Source organism: Pinus tabuliformis, chromosome 9, assembly GCF_031772625.1.
Source record: "Pinus tabuliformis cultivar Carrire ecotype Pingquan chromosome 9, CPIR1, whole genome shotgun sequence".
Lineage (NCBI taxonomy): Eukaryota > Viridiplantae > Streptophyta > Pinopsida > Pinales > Pinaceae > Pinus > Pinus tabuliformis.
This window is the reverse complement of record NC_142307.1, coordinates 85,702,937-85,722,793: the sequence shown is the minus strand read 5'-3', so window position 1 is coordinate 85,722,793 and position 19,857 is coordinate 85,702,937. Positions and strand designations below refer to the sequence as shown.

At 40.7% G+C, this 19,857-nt stretch overlaps 1 protein-coding gene across 1 annotated transcript in view; it reads right to left on the bottom strand.

Moving 5' to 3' along the window:
• Positions 1-218: 218 nt before the first annotated feature.
• Positions 219-19,857, bottom strand: part of LOC149147218 (uncharacterized) — a 249,979-nt gene continuing 230,340 nt past the window's right edge. Inside the window, exons 4-5 of the mRNA XM_089440680.1 lie at positions 2,712-2,873; positions 219-2,534 (exon numbers count right to left, since the gene is read on the bottom strand). Of these exons, the coding sequence (XP_089296806.1) occupies positions 504-2,534; positions 2,712-2,873 (2,193 nt within the window). The 3' untranslated portion in view covers positions 219-503. The remainder of the gene's footprint in view (positions 2,535-2,711; positions 2,874-19,857) is intronic.

The following is a 19,857-nucleotide window of genomic DNA, read 5'->3' as shown; positions in this document are numbered from 1 at the left end:
ATGGTCTTTCATAGTCATTGTCCTTTGTATCAAAAGTTAATATCAGTTAGTTTAGAAGTAGTATTTGGCCTTGATCATAAAATTTATCAGATAAAGCAAGCCAAATATGTACCATATGCACTATCTTTCGAAATTCAAGAAATACAGAGCAGAACTGAGCCAATGTTTGATAATTAAGAAAATTGTGATGCTTCAGATTCCTTGATTGCAATTTGAAAGGTAGCACAATACTAATTTTTTTCACTCTAAACGTCTTTTCCCTTTTCCACAATAATGTTATAGTAAATAGAAGCACACAAAGAAAATAAATTGCAGACAACCTTTAATTACTAATTAGATCTTTCAGTTTCACCTTCTGTCAGTAATAGTATACTATGCTAAGAAATTTCTAGACTGACCGATCCTAGAGCCATCACATTAGAGGCACTTTGATTACAAATTTTTAACACGTGCCTGCTTGAGCCTTACACTAATGTGAATTGTGTCAGTAATCCAGTTTGCCATTAAGAAGGAACATGTACAGGGAATTTTTCCTTTAAGTTATAGTAACCCTTAAAGTAATCTGACCTCGTGTCCTTCCTCCCTTTCAATTCACTGTGTTCAAAAATGGTATTGAATGCATTTGTTTCTCTGTCCAGTTCAACAAGCTTGTCAAGGATTTTATCTTCACAGTGTATGGTCTGTTTGTTATCTCTAGTACTTGGATCTCCATCATCTGGAGAAACAAAAATCAACTTTGATAAACAGTCTTTCCAAACAGTCCTCTGATACTTCTCTTCTTCCATGGTTCCTGATGCCAAGAGGCGATATACGTAGACATGCTTCTTTTGCCCTAACCTGAAAGCTCGGCTTACAGCTTGCTTGACAATGGATGGGTTCCAGACTAGATCAAGAAAGACTACTCTTGAAGCCCCAGTCAAACTAATGCCCTCAGAACATGTCTTAATTGAGGCACACAAGACACGAGCCTCCCCATTTGGATCATTAAATTGGTCAATAATTGATTGACGTTCATCTAAAGGAAGGGTTCCATCTAGCTGAAAAATCTCCTTGCCTTTTCTCCATGAGAAATGCATTTCAAACATTTCCACCATGTATGCTAAAGGTGGAATGTTTTGACTGAATAGCAACACCTTTTCCTCGATGACTCTGGAGAGCTGCACAAGGTCAAGAACAAATTTCGCTTTTACTCCTTGACGGGGATCTTTTCTGATAGCTTCAATATGAGGAATATCGAGACCAGAAAGTTTTCTATAGCCAAAGTCCCTATAAAGTGATGGATGGATAGACACACAAGAAATCATAGTTTCATATTCAAAATTGCTGAGTCTCTGGATTCTGTCTTCCAAATTTATCTGATCTAAGATGGTCTGTTGAATTGAAGACGGTCTTAAAATGATAGCAAAATCCCTTAGTCCAGGAAGGCTGTTAAGAACTCTTCCTTCATAATAATGGACAAAATCATCAGTCATAATCCTGAACTTCACAAGGGTTTGATTAAATTCTTCTTTTCCATTCTGAATTTTATTCCCAATTTCATCCATGAACAACTTTCTTAATCTGTTCTCGTTCTCTTCAGATGGTTCCTTGTGGGATTTGTTGTTAGCGATTACTTTGCTAGGGCATATGGATTGCCTAGAGCTTCGACCCAAGAAGCGATCAACAAAAGTTGGCCTTACCACATACAAGGTGTTGAAAAGTTCTCTGAAATTATTCTGAAAAAGAGTTCCAGACAGTATAATGCGCTGTTTCGTCTTCACCTTTTTCAATGATTTCCATATCTTCGATTGGTTATTTCGAGCTTGGTGACCTTCATCGAGAATAAGAATACCTGGGCTCTCCAAAAGCAATTTGCCAACAGTCTGAGCTTCTTGAGATGGGATATGTTTTCCCCCACAAGTTAGGTACACAAAAAGATTGTAGCTAACAGCTAGCACACTTTTTCTTTTGTGCCACTCATTCAACATTACCAGACGACGCATATTTTTCCACCTTCTTCCCCTGAAATTACCACCCCTGCCCATGTGAACAATGTCTGTATGTTCATCACTAGAACATAATTCTTTCCAAAAGGTTTTCGATCTATTTAGCATGTATACTGGAATGTCTACACCCCACTTCTTGAACTCTCGTTCCCAAGGTAAAAGCATGTTAAATGGAGCAATAATGAGAGGTCTGCTTCTTGGGAAGAATTCCAGGTAGGTCCTAAGAAAACTTATGATGAGAAATGTTTTTCCTGTCCCTGGAGCATGAGAGATAATACAACCTCCTACCTCTTCAGATGTAGGAGGCTTAATCTTTTCTGGAATCAGTCCTCCCCCAAGATTTCTCCACAGGAACTCAAACCCTTCTTGCTGATGAGTGTACATGTTTTCTTTTAGGTTTGGAATAAGGTTCCACACAGAGTGCTCTGTAGGACAAAGTAATTCAAAGGATGAAGATTCACCATGGTCTTCAGAATACAGGTCTGTCAAGTATAATGGAATCTCTACATCATAATCCCATCTTTTCCGCTTTCCTCCAGCCTCTACAATCTACACAATTCAACAAGAAATATAACTGTTAAAATTACTTGCATATGTAAGACTTAACATCTTATGAATTAAATCTGTTTTCCCTGGTTTCAAAAGCTTATTCCTACATATTGTCTATAGTTTTCATCCATCTATTGCATGAAAAATAGCAGTATCTTTCAAATTCAAAATGCCCACCAGTGACGGGAAAATGCCACCTATTTCTTGCTTCACGAATTTGCAAACACTGCAGACAATTCCAATCTCCTCGTCTAAAGCAAATGCATGCTCACCCATGCAGAAAATATCAGGCACGTCTATTTCAGCTTCAGACGAGTCCTCAGGATTTCTGGAGTTCATCTGATCAATCAATCATAGCAGTGTTAGCATGCCACATACTTGTCTATGATGCATGCATGCATATAAGCAGACACGTGCATATCCTAAACTGGCTACAAAGCATTGGCATATCTCCAGTTAAAATATTATGTCAGTAGAGTATGGGATATGCTCACAGAGATGCCAACTAGATACGTTACTGAAAGAGATTACATCTGATATAAGACAAACATGCAGAAACATACATGCAGTAAAGCACTGTCATGGATGAGAAATGATACATGACTGTACTTCTAGATACGTTACTGAAAGAGATTACAGCTGATATAAGACAAACATGCAGAAACATACATGCAGTAAAGCACTGTCATGGATGAGAAATGATACATGACTGTACTTCTAGATACGTTGCTGAAAGAGATTACATCTGATATAAGACAAACATGCAGAAACATACATGCAGTAAAGCACTGTCATGGATGAGAAATGATACATGACTGTACTTCTAGATACGTTGCTGAAAGAGATCACAGCTGATATAAGACAAACATGCAGAAACATATATGTAGTAAAGCACTTTCATGGATGAGAAATGATACATGACTGTACTTCTAAATAGATTTAATACATTTGGTGAAATATATGCAATTTTTTTACTTTTTGAAAAATATATTTCCATAGAACTGTTTACAAACAGCAAATAAAAAATGTGGAAGGGTATAATTGAGTTATGCCAGAATGAGCTACGGCATATAATGATTTTGCATCTTTTATCAATAAAACACCTTTAGCCAACAACTGGTGATGTTCCTCATCACACCACATTGTACAAAAAGCGGGCAAAGAACTGGCCTCATGCTCAAAACAAACCTACAGCTGACCTTCCTAAGGATGAATAGAGAAGAAACTCTCAAAGATCGCCAAATCCCAATGACAGAGGACCATAATAGATAGCTACCATCAGCAAACAAGGCTGCATGCCAGTGAATACTTCCCAGAAGAAGAACTGAATATTGGTCTTGCATATACTTCCAACAATTCTTAGCAAACTGGTAATCCTACAAGATATACTTCACCATCTCAAAATGATGAGAAACAGGTCAAAGACCATCGAAGAGCCCACTCTTTGCCAACCTGGCCTGAAAGGAATCTCTTAATAGATGGCCAGCCATGCAAATACCTGTAGCTTATAGGAAAGCCGAACTGACCAGATTTTGTGCAATCTGCACACCCAGCTATCCCCTAGATCAACTGAAACCCACCTCGCATTGATAAAAAGAACTGACAAATTCTGCTAACACAACACCAAATAGATCCCTTGTGAATCATACCACTATAAATGTCGACCAAAACTCTACCCCAAATTTCTCCAATAGGGTATCGACATTGCAATATTCATTTGGTACAAGTCCTCTTGGGGGATTGACCCAACTAGCTTCATAAAAGATGGTTTGTATGGGAGAGGCAAAACAATACTCATGCACCAAGGCACGCCATTCTTTCCAAGAACACACCACTCTATTACACAAACACAAATCCTGCCAAAAGAAACTGTCCCTTTTACTCAAACAAGAAGCGTCGAAATGTGTCAACTTTGCAATACAAGTACCCTAAGACCTTGAGCTCTAACTAAGGAGTCCCAACAAATCCAACCTATCATGTCGCCCTATAAACCCACTTGGCTAGGCTAGTGACTGACTTCCATGTTGTCCAAATACTCTCAAACATAATAGAACCAGATAACTAGAACAAGTGGGGCGAAGAAATAATATCGAACAAAATTCAAAATCCTATCAGACCTTGTCAACATGCTTTGATGTCATCAACCGACGTCAAAATAAAACCTACCAAGGAGTAATCAATGACAATACTTCCCTCTCAGCACTGCAGCACCCACTTGTCAATGACAATACTTCCCTGAGTAACAACACCAATCAGCGGAAGCCCTTCTTCATCTTTGGGAAAGATACATGCATCCGAAGGAACAAGAGGAAAACTCCTCTCCCCACCATACAAGCACAAGTAGCACCTCAAGATATGCTCCAAATGTCAAAACTAAGCCCAACTTGGCAACCAATAAGACACATAATAAATGTACGAGGCCTAAATAAAACCATCCAACCACTGTCAACTTCCCAGCAAATAGAAGGTCCTCATGATACCAGACATGAAGTTTACTCTGAAATTGTTAAAGACCAATCCTACATAGCCATCGATCAGATCCCCACCCCAATAGTCACATGCTAACCAAACCCCTAACCAAAGTCCATGCTATGGAAATCCAGCAAGGAATAGTGTCCAATCCTACCAACCAAAATTCCATCCTCTCCTCACTAATGGCAGCACCCAATGTTGAACAAAAGAGATCCAAACAAGCATGAGCACCATCAATGGTGCTCTAGTCAACCTGCACATAGAGAAGGGAGTCATAAACAATGTGATTGTTGACCATCACTAACCAGTCAAGAAGCAAGATGCTCCATACATGCTCTTAAATACAAGTAGCCCCCAACAAGTAACCCAAGGCATCCATAGTGAAGACATACAAATAAGAGGTGAAGGGACACCTTAACAAATAAATCAATGCGACAGATCTAGAAGGACAATGAACTACTAACAAAGACAACTTTAAATGCATGAGAGAACAATGTGTTTACCACCACCAAACACCATAGTCCAAAACCCAAGCAAGTCAACATCTCCATGGTGAAGATTCAATCTATCTAATCATAAGCCTTGTCAAAATCAATTTCAAGAAAAGAGACTGTTGGCCAATCTCTCAAGCCCACTCGAAGGTTTCTCATGCCAAGATCATAACATCTAGAGTAAACCAACCCTGCATAAAGCCTTTTTGGTCCCTGTTTCCACAAAATCTAGCAGCTCCAGTGAGAGAACTCAAGGACCAGACCCTATGGCAACAATGAGGAAGGGTTTGCCACTGTCATTTCAGCAACCTTCCTCCTTCTGTTTAGTGGGATTTCAGCCACAAGGGGGGCTTCTCTGTGCCATCTACAAAGTGTTCTAACTTCTAACGCTATGGCCCAAGGTCACTTATTTCAGAGGACCCAGAATAGGTTAAGGCTTGGCAGGGCCTAAGAAGGCCAAGATGTTCAAGACTAGGATTCAACCTTTCTATGATTAGACATATGGCAAGGCTGCCATAAGTTAGGATTTAATTGATGTTCTTTATTAGGGCACACAATGGCATATAGCAGCCTTAGAGTCTTGAAATGATCTTCAACAAGAAGGGAACCAAGGATTTCCGACAGGGACTAGGGCAAATGTAAATAATAGGATTTTTAGGGCTGTTAGATATGTGCAACAGCAATAAATAGGGATGATATCATCCCTATTAAGCCATGCAAAACAATTTATGATGCTAGATTTTATTTTGTTATGGTTTACACAAATTACCCTACAATTAAGAGCCACTCCCATGCAATAAAGGCATACTTTACAGACAAATCTGCCTTTAAAACTCTAGTGGCTGCCCTAGCTGTTTAGGAGATATAGGGTTAAGGGAAATTTAATTTGATTTTAAGGTGATCAACACACTCTAGGGACTAGTGCCTTAACCTACTATGAATAAATGGAGTCTTAGGGGAATTAAATGTCAAGAAGGACCTCATTGTAGTGAGGGGCATACACTAAGGAATCCACTTGTAAAACCCTAGCTACTATTCTTGTGAGGGGAGAAATTAATTATATGATCTGCACACTTGGAGTTTCCTTATAGGCTATTAAGAAGACAATTCTATATGCAACAATGAAGCAAAGTTTCACCAATGATAAGGATTTAGACATGGAGAAATGGAAAACCTACCTAAAACATTTAAATCATGCAAAATATCAAAATCAGCAATAAACTTACAAAATTTTCGAAAATAGCTCCTCTTTCGATCCAAGAATAGCATCTCCAAGCAAAAAGTCACATCAAATAGCAATTTTCATCCACAAAAGAATACATCAAGGCCAAGTAGCGAAAATGTTACTAGTTTGTACTCCTCTTGTTGAAGAATGTAACTACTTTCGGTCTTCATAATTGACATTTGACTCCTGTCTTGATGTAATTCGTGTGTATTGATCAAAAGGAGAAAGAAAATGTAAAAGAAAAATTATTTATGAAGCATGGGTGTTGTCGCTGAAACTGTACACTAGATTGCGACAATGCTCAGGGCAAGGGTTGTCTCTCTGATCCCTGCCCTCTCTATTTAATATGTCTCCTAATTGCAGACTATGGGGGGTAGTCCTTATGGACGAAAAGATGAATTGCTTGTTGGAAACCAACAAGTAAAGGAGACACAATTGAACGGCCTAGTAACTTGGTTGATATTAATAGGAAAGTATGATTACTAAGCACCAATAGGAAAGTATGATTATTAAGCACCACTTAATTAGATTTATTGAGATTGTTAGTTCGAGACTAGTATCTTTAAGATTGATTACCTGCACAATTTGAATTATAATTCCAAGTCACCGGATGAACAGTTGTTGCAATATGAAAATTCTATCCTATATGAAGTGCAGGACCTAGTTCTATGTGAGATGCAAGCTCTTGGTTATTTTTAATTATATGCCTAATCTAGATTTATCCTTCTCCTCAATTATTTTGGAGTTAGTCTTGAACGAAAGTTGTAGAGAGAAGTCCAAAGGAAAGAGGTTAAGGTCTCATTAACGATACCTACCGTGGAGTTCTAACCACATAGGTGTCTTCGTTCATACAAGGGTTGCCCGCAAGAGAACTGCAAGGTCACTTATGTTAACTGTGAATGAGGGTCTAGAATCCTCAAATTGTTTGAAGAAAGTGATCCTATTTTCTTACAACCAAGCTTATACTTGGAGGTAAATTTTATAAATGCAATTCTAGTCCTAGAATGAAATGCAAAATGTGACTGATTGCTCCAATGAGATTATTAAGTGAATTAACTGCTTCAACAAGATTATATCATTTGAAAACAAGATGCTCACAATGACGTTTAACATAAGATTACAAGAGTAATTAAATGAAGCACTTAAAGGAAAATTGGAAAGACTATCTCAATGAAGCAAGAGAAGCAATACCAATTAAACATAATTACCAATTTCTAATTACTTCAAGAGCTTATTAGATTTCTGTTACGTCAATATCACATATGTTACTTAAGCACTGCCAAATAAAAAATCAGTAAAGTAATAATTCTTTTTAGAGATTGCTAACATTGATTAACAATGAATGCTAAATCCACAATGCAATGATGTAATGACAATGCAAAAAGAAGAAATTCAGGGCAAGAGTTATATGACCAATTCACCAATAGATTTCTCACAATGCTATCACTTCAAAAATACACCAGACTTAGCAAATCAAACCAACAAAATATTAATGTTAGATCAGTCCCAAAACTCTTCTTGTAATGCAACCAATTCAATGTTTATTTAGCCCTTTAATCAAGATGATGATTATTTTGTTGATTTGGGGTAGCATTGGATGCGCTCTAGCCATGAAAATTGGTGGAGAGGCTAAACCACATGAGATATCCAAGACCCAGAAATGGTTTGGGCAAATTCTAACCAGTTTGGGAGATATTAAAATAATTAATATTTTTAGTGGAGTTCCTAAGTCCAAACTTAGGAAAAATAAAATATTAATGGGTATTAATATAAAACTGGGTTAGAAGGTTCCAAAGTCATGGATCAAGCCAAATCTAATCCTAGCCGTTGATTAGAGATTTAATCTTGGTCGTTGATGGACCAACGAGGAAAGTATAAAAGGAGGCTTGAGGGTCAGTTGGAGAATACACGAGAGTGATCAGTTATTCATTTTGTTAGAGCGGGGTTGCTAAGAAAAGTTGAATCATTGATCAGCAACGAGGGGCAGTGAGTACGAGGCAGAGAGGTAGGGACAATATTGGGAGACCAGCACAGAAGCGGAGAGAGCCACAGCAGCAGTCAGTCCAGGCCGCGCAGAGCCCAGAGAGACTGTGTCATCCACGCAGAGGGCAGATGGAGTGACGCAGAGGCTCCCAGAGGCTGCGCAATGCCTCAGAGGGCTGACGCAGAGAGTCTTGGGGCTGACGCAGAGGCTAGAAGGGCCAGTGTTGAGCTTCAATTGTGCCGGAGAGAGTTTCGTGGGACAGGTTTTTTGAATACATGTATCCCGATATAGAGGTATTGTTGCCATATATTTTTCTTTGTCCGCTGAGCCGGTTTAGGCACCCAATTGTACTCAGATAAACTGCATAATAATATAACCCTTTGAATAGCTGCACCGGTTTTCCCGCATTGGGTTTTTCCGGGGACATTGGTCCAAAAATAACGGTGTCACTTGTGTGCTTGTTTTCTTTCAGTTGATGATCTATAGATGTTGATATTGTACTTGTGTTTACTTTCAATATTTACATAGTAAATAACTTGTTAAGTAACTAAACAAGCAGGTGAAATAAACCAGATAGTACAAGAAGAATTTCTAATGGGTTAGACTTAGAAATTTCAAGATGGTATCAAAGCGTGGTTGCAGATCACAGGAAAACTAAAGGCATCAACCGAACAGAGCATTTGTAGCAGATTCAGTTGTCCCGAGTGACAAAGTTGATCCTTGCAGAAGGCGACAGAGGAAGGAGTGACGCAAAGGGACTATGTCATCATTCTGGGCCAGAGAAAGACAGCGCAGAGGCTAAGGGAGGCAGAATCAGGCTCACGCAGAGGCCAAGAGGGCTAACGCAGTTGGCTGGGGGAGCTAATTTGCCAGTGTCGGGATTGCGCAGAGCCAAGTGGTTCAATCCTTCAGTTGCTGGGGTATAGGAGGCTATGGGTAATTTGCAGAGCGAAGCTGGTGGGGTACTGTGGTCAAAACAGTACCTAACAGGGCAAGACCAAGGGGGAGGGAGTTGTTACCGAGGCGAATTTCTAGCCAAGGAATCTGGATCAGTGGTGCAGTTGCACAGACGATCGAAGTGGGGCAACTTGACGTTGGCAGAGGGATTTCTAGAACGGAAATCGAGACTCAGAGGGAGTTGAACCAAGAACTTCCAGACGGGAAGTTGAGAGACTCAGCAGGAGTCGAACAGAGGACTTCTAGGAGGGAAGTAGAGAGACTCGAAGGAGTCGAAAGAAGAGCAGCGAGATGGCCATGAATGGGCTGAGAGATCAGGATAGGCTAGATGGAGCATCCAACTTTGTGGTCTGAAAGGCCAGGATCTTGTCTATTCTAGACAGACATCGCCTCAAGGGCTTCGTCACAAGAGTGATAGCTATCCCAGTTGTCCCAATAGCTAATGAAAGGTATGAGGAGGCAATGGCTAAGGCTAAGTGCATCATCCTTGATGAGGTCTATTGACCACTAGAGTGGCACTTGATGATTATATGAAGACTCCATGCACAAGGATGATCCAGAGAACACTTGTACCATCAAATATCATCAGTCAACAGATTTTTTTAACTCTACTTCTATCTTCTCATCATATTTCTTATACCCAGATTCCACACCCTGCGAGGAATTGTAATAAGTGATACTACTATGATGAGTTTTGAGTCTGTAATAGGCCTAGGATGTTGGGACTTGATCAGCAAATGAGTACACCTTGGAGTGTTTTTTTTATCTGGTTAGCTATCCCTTCTTTTTCAGAGATGATATTTTTTTGGGTTTTTTTCACTCACTTTTTACCCCAAAGCCAAGGTGACGGTTTGAAGGTTGAGCCCCTGAGACATCTTAGTGTCTAGAGTTGATATATATTACCATACTAGATCACACAAAAAATTTCGTGGAATTTGGTTAGGTCTAGGTAGTCATTTTTTATTTTTTTTAGATTTCTCGCAGGTCAAAAATTGCAAATAAAATTGTATTTAAATTGTAATAAGTGCAATGTAGAGAAGTTGTATGAGGTATGAGCAATCAAAATTACACCTTTCATCCTCAAATTTCTACTATGACACACTTTGAGGGGTTAAAAATGTGTTTTGAACCTTCAAAACCCACTTTTCCTAAGTTTAGTGGGAAATCTGGCAATTAATTAAGCCAGAAATTAAATAAATGGAGAAAAATAAATATCCACACATGCTAAATGTTGTGGAAATGAGGTGGAAAATTATGGGGGTGTTAAAGTGAAGTCCGAAGGTGATGTGGACTCCTAAAATCAAGGAAAGGACATGTGCTCAAATAAAATCGAATTTCTGGCATTAAAGGAGAAAGCTATTTACTTGGAAATTCGAATTTGTGAAGTTAATACACATTTGGGAGGATTTGGGAGAATATTTGGTGGAGATTTTTGTGGGAAATTGCCTCCAAATGGGTTACCAGCCATATACACTTGTCATTCTATCATAAAATTTGAATTTGACACATAAGTGAAAAAGAAAATGATGTCCACTTGCCAGAATTCGATTTTTACACTTGGCATTGGAGCTCCATTCAACAAATTCAAATTTCTCTTTGGGATTGTCACCTCATGCCACTTGGTTAATCACTTCTACATTGAGATTGGCTCCAATACCATTTGTCATTGTCATTCTTCATTGGGATTTGCTCCTAACTCTTTATATAGTAGATCCATGGGCTCTCATATCATATCATGTAATATGAGCTATTGTGCTTGAGGAGACACTGTGGGATTGTATTCACTACTTGCAATGTAATACAATAGTCTTTGGGGTAAAGCGTGATGGTGTTCTTCTCCTTGCATGTGTGGTAAATTCTTGACTTGTTGTTATGCTTCTATTTATCTTCTCATGTCATTATTTCTTTCATGTTTGTTTCAAGTTATGTTAGTATGCAGCTATCTCATATTAGCATAAGAATTAATTATTTGCTTTAGGAAAAGAAATCTTCTAGCGGATAATAGATGTATCTCTAGGGATTCTTTCCACTGCACTTATTTAATTTCATGTGATTTAATGATTTGGTGTGAAGTTTTGTAGATGAATCATTATTTGGTCAAACTTTTCAAGCATGAGGGGCTTTTTCGGAGGAATCAACCCATTCTTGAAAAATATTCAAGGAGAACCCGCATGTTTTGAATTCCAAAATCTAATCTATATCTTATTTGTGTCTTGCAGGGATTCTTTCAAGTTTCTTAAAGCTTTTATTTCTTGCATCAAAATATCAAACTTGGAAAAATTTATTTTTTACATATTGTACTTCATTTATTAGTATATGGCTATTTCAAAGAGCTAAGTCATGGCTAGTCAAAAAGGAGAACTTGCTCATACTCTTTGGTCTAACCTCTTGTAGATTATATTTTAGCATACTTTGTTGTCATCTTGGTCTAACATTTGAGTTATTTTCGTATCCTTTTGAGCAAGATAGTTTCCATGCTTTGATTTGTAGACTTATTCATCTTGAAAGCATTTATAATATCTTGTGCTAACAATTTAGTGTTTCACTTTTCAGGGTTATTTTGGCTTTCCATTTGAAAGCATTTCACTTCATTTTAAGCAAAATACAATTTCATTTCTTAAAGAGCAAATACTTGGAAGGCACTGGTTGTTTATGTATTTCATGCTTATCTTATGATGGTTATTGCTCATATCAATTTTTTGCTTATAAATCTTAAAGAGATAATCTATTTAACTCTAACAATTCTCCTAGAAACTCACATCCTTTTTAAATTAACTTTTCATTAGGGACCACCCCCCTTAGCTAACCTAGGAAATAGCTCAAACGGAAAGATTCGGGATTAGTGTGACAGCCCCTTCTCTTAGTTCCTGCCACCAACCACACCTTTTGGGGTTGAAGGCTTTTCTCACTGACTTGTAGGTAGGTGTAGGCGGCAAGGTCAATAGGGTCAAGGATCATGTGGTATCTCATATTGCTGAGAAGGAAACAGCAAAAGAGATGTGGAATGCCTTGAAGACATTGTACCAGCATACTTCCGTGCAGAGGAAGATGCTCCAGGAGAATCAACTAAGGGCATACCAGATGCAGAAGGGAGAGAAGATAGATGTCTTCCTCGGTCGATTGAAGGAGATCCGTGACCAGCTAACTTCCATAAGGGCCACGTCGGATGAGGAGTTGATGGTGAGGACAGCACTGAACGCAGTTCCGAGGATTGGAAAGTATTTGTCTAGAGCATATTGGGTAGGACGAATCTTCCAGATTGGGAAGAACTGTGGGCAACTCTTCATCAAGAAGAGATCATACGGTTGACCAAGGCGGGGAATAGCAGAAAAGAGGTCAGGATCAAGAAGGAGGAAGAAGAGGATGTGGCTCTAGCATCTGTGGGAAAGCAGGAGAAAAGGAAAAAGAAGGACCTCTCCAAGGTAAAGTGCTTCCATTGTGGGGAGTTGGGTCATTTTGTGAACCAGTGTCCGAGGAAGAAGAGCAAGGGAGAAGCTTCTGAGACCAAGGCAGCGCCAACGAGGGCGGAAAAAGAAGTCGAGGAGGATGACGATTGTGGCATGAGTGCTCATGTGCCACTTGAGAAGAAGTGGGGAGACATTGATCTGTAGTTAGGAGGACAAAAGGCGATGAGGGGCAGGATCCTTGAGGTACCCAACCTCTTGGATTATACCTTGCTACGGGAGCCCCGAAGAGGAGTAGTAGGACTAGCGGATGTTGGTAGAGACGGATGCAGATGAAGCGGCGAAGAGTGCTACACTGCAGGAGTCCCAAGGCAACGCGAGGCTAGCAGGCTGCAACAGTGCAAGAGGCACGGAAGTGGTGCACCAGCGCATGATGGCACAGAGAGGTATGCAATAGTGTGAGATGCAGGGAGTTGTCGCAACAGTGCAAAGGTTAGTAGAGGGAGCACTTATTAGTGGCAGAGGGAGCTTCAGCATTGGGAGTGTCTCTAGCCTGACATGGATGTCAGAGTTGGGAGGATCAGTTACTTACTTCTCGATAACTAAGTTGCAGTGCAACAGTTAGCAGTGGCAGTGCTATGGGCAGCACGATGCAGCATGATGAGAGGGGATGCAGTGCAAATGCAATGCTGGGAGGATGGACCAGCAACAGCACGGATGCAGAGGGAGCTGCCGTATGGATGCCGCAGTGGCAGTGGCAGTGGCAGGGCCATGGGCAGCAGTACAGGATGCAGCAGTGCAGAGGATGTTGGGCGGGGAGGCCTAGCATCAACACAGGGACCGATGCCGGATAATCAGGGTGATGCTCAGTGTGGAGTATTACTAGAGCACAGTCCTCGCTAAGAGGGAGTGTTGATTTGGGGTAGCATCGGATGTGCTCTAGCCATGAAAATTGGTGGAGAGGCTAAAGCACATGAGATCTCCAAGACCCATAAAAGTTTTGGGCAGAGTCTAACCAGTTTGGGAGAAATTAAAATAATTAATATTTTTAATGGAGTTCCTAAGTCCAAACTTAGGAAAAATAAAATATTAATGGTTATTAATATAAAACTGGGTTAGAAGATTCCAAACGTCATGGATCAAGCCAAATCTAATCCTAGCCGTTGATTAGAGATTTAATCTCGGCCATTGATGGACCAACGAGAAAAGTATAAGAGGAGGCTTGAGGGTCAATTGGAGAATACACCAGAGTGATCAGTCATTCATTTTGCTATAGCGGGGTTGCTAAGCAAAGTTGAATCAATGATCAGTAGTGAGGGGCAGTGAGTATGAGGCAGAGAGGCAGGGACAATACTGGGAGACCAGCACAGAAGCGGAGAGAGCCAGAGCAGCAATCAGTCCAGGCCACACAAAGCCCAGCAGAGGCAGCGCAGAGCCCAGAGAGACTATGTCATCCACGCAGAGGGCAGAGGGAGTGACACAGAGGCTCCCAGAGGTTGTGCAGTGCCTCCGAGGGCTGACGCAAAGAGTCCTAGGGCTAACGAAGGTCAGCAGGAGGCTGACGCAGAGGCCAGAAGGGCTAGCGCTGAGCTTCAGTTGTGTCGAAGAGGGTTTTGTGGGACAAGTTTTTTGAATACATGTTTCCGGATATAGAGGTATTGCTGTTGTATATTTTTCTCTATCGGGTGAGCCAGTTTAGGCACCTAGTTGTACTCAGATAAACTGCATAATAATATAACCCTCTGAATAGTTGCACCGGTTTTCCCACATTGGGCTTTTCCAGGGACATTGGTTCAAAAATAATGGTGTCACTTGTGTGCTTGTTTTCTTTCAGTTGATGATCTGTAGATGTTGATATTGTACTTGTGTTTATCTTCAATATTTACATGGTAAATAACTTGTTAAGTAATTAAACAAGTAGGTGAAATAAACCAAATAGTACAGGAAGAATTTCTAACGGGTTAAACTTAAAAATTTCAACATCTTTGGTATATTAGGCTTACTTAAATGAGATTTTAAGAGCAAGATACCAACAATTACACTGTTGTAGCAATTATATCAGACCTTTGCAAACTCAGATCAGACTTCTACAATATGTATCAGACTTCAAAAATGCATAGGACAACCAACAAAATTTAACTAGATTGATGAATTAAACCCTTATAATCAAAGTGTGATGTCTTATATGAGTTGTTAGCTTATATTGGGGTTGCTTAGGCTTATATTTTGATTTATATGCAACTAAAATCTTAATGTTCAGATCTAATTGCTTATGACAGTTAAAAAAGGAGAGATTTAAGGAGAGAAAACCCTAAAGGCCTAGTGGCCTAGCTTCAATAGCAAGTTTACAAAGTTGAGGCAAGCTTAAGGCCTAAGATGAAAAGTATTAACAATGATTTGACCTTTGAATACCTACAACCACCAAATGTTAGCTTGTAAGCAAGGAAGAAGGTCACCAAAACCCCACAGCCAAGACAAGCTCAGCCTCCTAGGCTAGCTGCTAGGGAAAATGGCTTCAAACTGGTGAAGTGAAGCCTCCAACAAGTGTAATATTCTTGGAAGCACAGGGATTAGCCCCCTGAAAAGAAAAAAATAAAAAATAAATAAAAAACTCAATGATAAATTATGAAAATGGCTAGGGTTTAGAGGCCCTCTAGGGCTGCGGCTAGGCTTAGAAGGCCTAGGAACCCTTGTGGCTAGGTCCAAAAGTGGCCTTGAGGCTAGCGGCTAGGCCTCCAAGGGCTGGAGTGATGAATCAAATAAATTTTTGTCCCTTGAAACCCTTACTTGATGGAAAATAAGCCTAAAAAACCAAGATTAGCTCCCTAGACAACAAAAATATAATGGAGAATCACTGCAAACTCTTGCCAAATATTGTCTTAAGCCTTCAAAACAAGAAATTAGCCTTGAAATCCCTTGCAAGAATCAATAGTTGAGGCCTTCTAGGACTTCGGCCTAGGCTTGGAGGTCTGATTAGGGCTGCAGCCCTTTTGGGGAGGCCTCAAATGGCTGCAGCTAGGGCCTTTAGCCCTCTAACCCCAACAACTAGGTCTGGGATGGCCTCTAGCCTTTGCGGCTAGGCCAATATAGCCTCAACATGTTGCAAATGCCCAAAAAATGACTTCAACTTTGAAAATCCACCTGCAAATCAACTTCAGAAAATATCTGTTCAAGAAAAACCCCAGTTGCAGCTGCAAAAGAGCCCTCTAGGGCTAGCGTTTCCTCTTCCAACCCCAGCGTCCAAATTTGGGCACTTGGGTCTTGTACGTCTTGGTATCTAGACCATAGATCTACCTTCAAATGTAAAAACGCTACCCCTGGATAAGCTGGACGACTTCCTCTAATGTTGATGCTGGCCCTAAAACCTATGTTGCGGGGGAGCGCCCCCCCCCCCCCCCTCGAACCTGCTCCCGAACCGCGCTCCGGGCGGGAGCGGCTCGGGAGCGCGCTCCCAAAATCGCTCCCGGACGGGAGCGATTTTCGGGAGCGCGCTCCCTTAAAAAAATTTGCGCTCCCTGGTCTGTCAGGGAGCGACTTAGGGAGCGATCGCTCCCGAGCTCCCGGAGCGATTTTTAATGCCCGGGAGCGATCGGGGAGCGATCGCTCCCTGATCGCTCCCGGGCATTAAAAATCGCTCCGGGAGCGATTTCAGCCGGGCCGGGAGCGGGTCGGCGGAAAAAAAATCCGCCGGACCCGAAATTTCAAAAAAATTTAGAAATTTTTTTTTATTTTATAAGCCCAATGGGCCAAAAAAATTTCATTTCAACTTCATTGAGCAAGAGATTGAGAGCTGGAGCAAGAGCAAAGGAGCAAGGAGCAAGAGCTGAGGAGCAAGGAGCCAGAGCTGAGGAGCGAGGAGCAAGTGCCAAGGAGCGAGGAGCAAGCCTGCAGAGGTAAGTAACTTAATCATTTAGTTAGTTTAGCTGGTTAGGTAGTTAATTTGGCTAGTTTAATTTAGCTGTTTGAGTTTAAAGATCATGTATTTAAATTAAATTAATAAATTAAATGAATTAATCCCAATAAACTAAATTAATTTGCAGATTCAAGACTCAAACCCTACAAACATCAAACACCATGGACCTGGGGATATTTATTGGCATTTTCCTCTTCCTGGTCCCTTTTATGGTTATTATGGTGGTGGAGAGTAGGAAACGGAGGGGGCCTGAAACTGAAGAGGTGGATGAAGAAGCCGGAGGAAGTCAAATGGGTGAAAACCCCAGTGAGGAGGAGGTGGAGGAGGGTGAACATGACCCTCAAAAAACTAAACAAGACCAAACTCCACTGTGGAAATATGTTCAAAGGGCTGAAACAGGGAGAGGGGGTGGAACCACTAAATTTCATTGCCCCCATTGCAACACTGATTACACAGGTTCATACACCCGTGCTATAAGACACCTCTGCGGGAAAAGGCCATGGGATGGAGAGAAACAAATAGGAATCAAAACTTGTGCAGCGGTGTCAACAGCAGATAGAGCCAAATACATAAAGGAAGAGGAGGAAGCCCAATACAGAACAAAAAGATCAAGGGGTTTCTTTGAACCAAGCTCACAAAGAACTCCTTCAGCATCCTCCCAAGGCAGTGGATATGCCTATGGACATGGAGGCACAGGGTCATCATCTTTACGCCGTAGAACCATATCAGATTTCCTTGATGAGGGGTGTAGGAATGATGTGGATTCAAAAGTTTACAGGTTTCTCTATGCATGTGGGATACCATTTAATGTTCTACGCTCACCTTATTGGCACGAAATGGTTTCTGCCATAAATGATGCCCCTAAAGGATACAAGAGCCCTGGGTATGACAAGGCAAGAACAGTTGGCCTTGATCATGAAAAAGCAAAAATATCACATTCTTTGAATAAAATGACAAGTTCTTGGACTGACTATGGGGTGTCCATTGTATCTGATGGATGGACAAATGTAAAAGGCAAGCCATTGATAAGTGTTCTTGCTGTGTCTGTTAGTGGTCCCATCTTTCTAGCTGCACATGATTACTCAGACAAGTTCAAGACCACTATCAACATTGCAGAAGCATTACTTGAAACAATTGAGCGTATTGGCCCATACAATGTCATCCAAGTCATCACTGATAATGCTGCTAATTGTAAGGCAGCGGGAGCAATTATTGAGGATAAATACCCCAACATATTTTGGTCTGGATGTTTGGTTCACACATTGAACCTTTTGTTGCATGATATTGTCAAAAACAAAAATGCACAATACAAATGGATTGGTGATTTGTACAAGAAAGGCAAACAAATGATAAAATTTATTACAAATCATAGCAATACGAATGGCCTTTTCCGCAATCACTCGAGATTGGAGTTGCTGAAGATTGCGAAGACAAGATTTGGTAGCTATTACCTCACCTTCAGGCGCCTTTTGAAGGTAAGAGAGGCATTAGCTAGCATGGTATCAAGTCCACATTGGCAGGTATTAAAGGAAAGGGCTACAAATGCAGCTGACATGGGAGGTTTTGAAATGGTGGAGGAGGCCGCTCTTGATGGGCAGTTTTGGACAAGTGTGAGGCAGGTATTGGATTTCACCAAGCCAATTTATCACATGATTCGGTTTGCAGATACAGACAAACCAGTGATTGGCGAGGTGTATGAGCAAATGGATACCATGTTGGGGCAAATAAAAGATATTGTTCATAATAGAGATCCCAACTTGTACAAACTAATTCATGATTGTGTGTGTGAACGGTGGAATAAGCTTAATGTTCCACTACATTGCTTGGCGTATATCCTTACGCCAAAATACTACTCTTCATCTTGGTTGGGCAAACCTGCAGCAGGGGGTGGGGTTAGGACCAAACCCCACTTAGATCAAGAGGTAACTAGAGGATATTTGGAAGCATTAGAAAAATTGATACCTGACAGGGAGGAATGTGCAGCTGTGCGCCTTGAAATAGGCAAATACCTCAGTGCAGTGATTTGTATGGTAACTTCCATGCAATGGACGACAGAGATAAATTTGATACTCTCACATGGTGGGAAACATATGGCAGCCACGGACTTTTGCCAAAATTGGCAAAAAAAGTTCTTTCACAGGTTGTAAATTCTTCTTCTGCAGAGAGGTGTTGGAGCACCTACAGCTATATACATAATGTGAAAAGAAATAGACTCAATGAAAACCGAGCAGAAAGCTTGGTTTATGTGCACTACAACTTGAGGTTGTTGAGTCATTACTGTGATCGGGCTAATGAGGATCCCACATATAAAATTTGGGACAATCACCCAGAGGATGACAATTTGGAGGATGGCGTTGTACATATTGAAGAACTAGAAGATGAACTTGTAAGGGATGAAATTGAAGCAGATGCAGCAGCCATGCCACCTCCACCTCCACCTCCATCATCTACTGGTAGCAGTGCTCGAGGTCCGAGTCTTGTTCCTTTGTTGTCGCCACCTCCATCTACACCCTCGCGTGGAGGTTCTAGTTCTGGTCGTCGGTCTGTGCGGGAGACTCCTAGAAGACCACCACGACCTGCTTATACTCCTGGAGACTCTCGTGGCAAGGGCCACATGTAGATTTACAGTTTACTTGTCTTTTTTAGTTTCTATTAGACTTTAGTTTTCATAACTGTTGAGTTTTGAGTCCTTGACTCTTGACTCTTGACTCTTTCATATCATAATGATATTTTTTGTAAACATTATATCACTGTGACAATGAAAATTTGAAGTTTGAAGTTGGGCCTTGGCAATTATAACTCATTGGTAATGATTGTGAATTATGAATATGATGCTTTGTGAAAGACTAAAGTTGTTTCATTTCATCTCATTATTCA